This window comes from Rhagoletis zephyria, unplaced genomic scaffold, assembly GCF_001687245.7.
Source record: "Rhagoletis zephyria isolate East Lansing unplaced genomic scaffold, Rhagoletis_zephyria_1.1 Rzeph_scaffold_00148, whole genome shotgun sequence".
Taxonomy (NCBI): domain Eukaryota; kingdom Metazoa; phylum Arthropoda; class Insecta; order Diptera; family Tephritidae; genus Rhagoletis; species Rhagoletis zephyria.
Window position 1 is genome coordinate 101,229 of NW_016157232.1, and position 4,676 is coordinate 105,904.

Consider the following 4,676-nt stretch of genomic DNA (forward strand, 5'->3'; position numbering starts at 1 on the left):
AAAAAAAAAAAAATTGGCCAAGTTTAACTTGTAAAAAAATAACTGTAATTTTGGTCCCTTCAATATTCGTATTCGCAAAAGATCCGCATTCCGTTCCGTAAAGTGCACAGCGCAACAAATGCACTTAACGCCATAAATACCCAGATAACTCGTGGCGTAAACCGAAACCGCCCCTGTGAGAGAACCATTCTAGTAGCGTTCGACACTGTCAGCCATTCAATGCTATTAGAAAACATGGGGGCCTCTTCTCGCCCACAGGGACTCAAACGGTGGTCGGCGAATTATCTTAGTGGTCGTCACTCGTCAGTAAGTAGAGACAAATCGAGCACACTTAGGAAAATAAAACTGGGGGTTCCATAGGGTGGTGTCCTTTCCCATTACTGTTTAACTTTTACATTTCAAGGCTCCCTCAACCACCATAGGCAGTCGCGATTGTCTCTTGTGCTGACGATTGTTCGATCATGGCATCTGGGAATGGAATTGATGACTTGTGCTCGAAAGTAAACTGTTATATCGCCGAGCTTTCTTGCTTCTTCACTGCACTCTCTTTGCCACCTGGACGAATGACGTCAGACTACAGCTGGGAATTCACGATGACGAACCAATTTCGACGGTGAACAACCGGAAGATCCTCGGACTAACCTTCGAAAGTCTGCTCTCCTTCTAGGTGCTTACCACCGCAATTGTTAACAAAGTACAAAGCCGCAACAAGGTCCTCAAGTCGCTAGCCGGCAGCACCTAGGGCAAAGACAAAGGAACATTGCTGGCAATGTACAAGGCAATTGGCCGGCCGGTTCTGAACTATGCAGCGACCGTGTGGTCGCCGGGGACTAGTAGGATAAAACTGGAGACTTTCCAAAACACAGCACTCAGGACAGCGACAGGATGCCTTTTGATGTCGTCGGAACATCACCTGAACGACGAGGCGAAAATGCTCCCTATAAAGGAGCATAACACAATGCTCTGCAGGCAGTTCCTGGTTGGGAGCCACCGATGTTGCCATCCAAATAGGCAACTGCTTGCAGAGGAGCCTTCGCCCAGGCACGTCAGGAGGCATCTCTACGAACTGACGGACGAAGTCCAGAGGTTCATCAAACAACTTCTGGACCCGACAGATTATCGACAGGTCCTGAGCGGCATTCACAGAGAGGCAGTCTCGAGTTATGTAGACTCTCGACCTTTGAATGTCGTTCTGGGCACACAACCACCAGACGTCGACGAGACAGAACTTCGTCTGCCTCGCAGACTAGGACCACAATAACCCAACTGCGCTCTGGTTACTACAGCAGGTTGAACTCATACCTGAGCAGAATAAACGAAGATGTTCTAAACGATTGCCCGGCGTACGGAGAGACGCCCCATGACTCACAGCATCTCTTCGTATGCCCACTGAACCCCACCCTACCGACGCCCCAGTCTCTATGGACAGACCCCATCGAAGCAGCACGATTCTTGGGGCTACCGCTAGTAGAGTTTGACGACAACGATTGAGAAACTAACCGATCTGGGCATGGTTGTTGCCGCTACAACAACAACAACAACAAAACAAACAAAATCACTTCAATTTGACTTCAACCCTTCGCTTGAACTCTATGCGGTGACATATGTACGCACGTAGACTCCACGTTGGCACGTAAACACCCAAACGCTTTTTGGCTAGCTTAACATAGGTAACAATAAAAGCGAAGAAAACAAAATTACGTCAATTTGACTTCGATACTTCGCTTGAATTCTGTGAGTAGACATAATTACACACTTAAAGGCAAATAACATACAAATGCGTATTGTTTTTGATGTTGTTGTCATGTTTTTTGTTTCTTCGACTTTAAAATCACTCCCGCCGCCAAAGGAGTTTTCACTTCCTAAAGAATTGGCGCCCTCGCAAAACTCGTAAGATTTTGATAATTTGGTTGCAGTATAAGAGGAAAAGGTGCATGCATCAACTCTTATGCAGAATATGGTCAGATGAACGCATGCCTAAAGACTGGAATTTAAGTGTTTTCTGCCCAATTCATAAGAAAGGCCATTCACGCCAACTACCGCGGGTTCTGCCTTCTAAAAGAGGTTGAAAGGTCTTATCGAGCGTATTGCGTGAAAGACTGAAGCCACCGTCAACGAACTGATTTGGCATATCAGTGTGGCTTTATACCTGGAAAATCCACCATAGACCAGGTATTCACAATACGCCAAATCTTAGAAAAGACCCGCGAGAAAAGGAGCGACACTCACCATCTATTTGTTGAATTCAAAGCCGCTTTCAGCAGCACTAAAATGATTTGCCTATACGCCGCGAAGTCGGAATTTGGTATCCTCGCTAACTGATACGGCTGCGTAAAATGAAGTTGGGCAATACGGCAAGCTCCTGCGAATTGGGAAGGACCTCTCCGAGCCATTTAATACCAAACGAGGTTCCGACAAGGTGACTCCCGTTCGTGTGATTTCTTTAACCTGATGTTGGAGAAGATACCAAACGAGTCTTTAGACAAGGTGACTCTCTCTCGTGTTATTTCTTTAGTTTGATGGTTTAGAAGATAAGAGCCGCAGATCTGAACTGCTTAGGAGCAGTGTACTCCAATAGCGTGCAATTGCTGGCCTATGCCGATAACATCGACATCATCGGTAACAAAACCCGCGAAGTATTTTTTGCCTTTTCCAAGTTGGCTCAGGAAGCAAACCGAATGGGCCTGGCTGTAAACGAGGACAATACGAAGTATCTCCTGTCATCAAACAAACAGTCAGCGCATTCGCGCCTTGACATCCACGTCACTGTTGACTGTTATAATTTTGAGAAAGTAGAGGATTTCGTGTTCTTGGGAACCAGCTTTAACACCGATAATAATGTCAGTATCGAAATCCAACGCAGAGTCACTCTTGCAAACAAGTGCTACTTTGGACTGAGTAGGCAATTCAGAAGTAAAGTCCTCTCTTGACGTACGAAAACCACTGTCTGTAAGTCACTCATCGTGCCCTTGCTGGTATATGGCGCAGAAGCGTGGGAAATGAAAACATCCGATGAGGCGGCTCTATGAGTATTCGAGTACCGCAGACAATGGAACGATGAGCTGTATGAGCTTTACAATGTTATGGAAATAGTCCACTGGCTTGGCCAAGTCGTTCGAATGGGCACCGACGCTCCATCTCTTAAAGTATTCAACTCGGAACCCGCTGGTGGCAGCAAAGGAAGAGGGAGGCCCCCACTGCGATGAAAAGTTGGCTCAAAAGATGAGCGACTGGAGTGCTTTGTTGAACTCGGCCAAAATAGCTTAGGCGGTTACTGAGCCAAACAAGAATAGGAAACGAATAAAAACACAGTGCAAAACACATTTAAAATTATCTATAACAATCTATTGTTAGACCTTATAACTGGGAATTTTCATCGGAAAAATTTTAAAGAGCCTTTATTTTTCTAAATTTATTGAACTTTGGCCATCGTTAATTTAAAAAATGTCTATGAAAGTTTCCAAATGTGTAAAACATACTTTCGAGTAAATTGATATGTACCTCTTTTAAAGAAATCAGAAAAATATTGTCGAAGTTGGGCAACTTGAGTATTAATACCGTCTTCAATTTATATGGATGAAGCATTAGATTTTAAGATCTTTTTCGTAGTGTAGCTAAGGAATTAATCAATATGTTCTCAAAATTAATATATATAACCTGACGGTTTAGCAAAGAATTGGTTTTTCATAAATAAAAAAAATCGGCGTGGTACGGTCCGCTTACGTAAAAATGCACGCCCTGCTCCCATGTAGCGGTAATTTGGAAAATCTAAAATTTAGCGGTGTTTTAGAGGGTGTGGTTTTTATCTGATTTCAAACATTTTCAAAAGCCAGGATAAACTATTTCCATGTTGTACTGGACCCTACCTAAAACCTACACTAACCGGAGGTTATCTAGCCGTAGTTCTAACCCTTTATTAGCAAAATTTTAATTGACGCTTAGCTTATTTATCTTTACAGTTGCCTCAGCTTGTGGAAAATAATCCACTAATATCAATAGAAATTTTACTACGACTAATGAAGACGGTGGAAATAACGGAATATTTTAACGTTTTGGTACAAATGGATATAACATTGCATTCAATGGAAGTAGTTAACAGGTGAGAGTGTTTTTATGTTAGTACGGAGCCATAGCAACAAATTTTAATGGAACAATAAAAAAATAAATTTGTATAGGAAATATTATTTCATTTAGCAAGTCCAGCAAAATTTGGGCAGTAAGAATAAGTAAAATTTTTATAGCTGATTCTGACCTCAATTTCTCTGTGCTTTTGGGCTTCAAAGAAACTGGTTTCGAAATCCGAAAATTTCTCCCAAGCCAGAGCGCCTTCACAAATTTTATTGAAGGATTCGGAATGAGCCTACGAAATCTTAAAACGTCTTTAGAGAAGGAAGTGCAGATATTTTGTCACTGCTCGATGTAGGTTAAAATGGGAATGTAGGAAACTGTTTTAAGTCTACACGAACTAGGAATAAACCAAAGAGCTCAGGTGTTCCTAAATCCTGTGATGCCTCATAAATACCTAATCCCCTCAAAGGCGGGACACAAGGATTAAAAGAGTTCCGCGCCTTATACTCGTCAATACAGGGAGATAATCGGGTTGTCATGTATGCCTATCACAGTCGGGTGTTTGTGCCACGAGAACTGACGAGTAAAAAATGTCCGCAAGTTGTCCG

General features: G+C 42.9%; 2 protein-coding genes across 7 annotated transcripts in view; one reads left to right on the plus strand and one right to left on the minus strand.

The window, feature by feature from the left end:
* Not11 (CCR4-NOT transcription complex subunit 11) overlaps positions 1–4,676 on the plus strand; it is a 131,544-nt gene that overhangs the window by 96,365 nt on the left and 30,503 nt on the right. For all 6 annotated transcript variants that reach the window (XM_017638973.1, XM_017638965.1, XM_017638985.1 and 3 more), the window contains one exon: positions 3,960–4,099. In XM_017638973.1, the coding sequence (XP_017494462.1) occupies positions 3,960–4,099 (140 nt within the window). The remainder of the gene's footprint in view (positions 1–3,959; positions 4,100–4,676) is intronic.
* LOC108382557 (synaptic vesicle 2-related protein) overlaps positions 1–4,676 on the minus strand; it is a 281,392-nt gene that overhangs the window by 50,338 nt on the left and 226,378 nt on the right. The gene's annotated exons all lie outside the window — the stretch shown is intronic.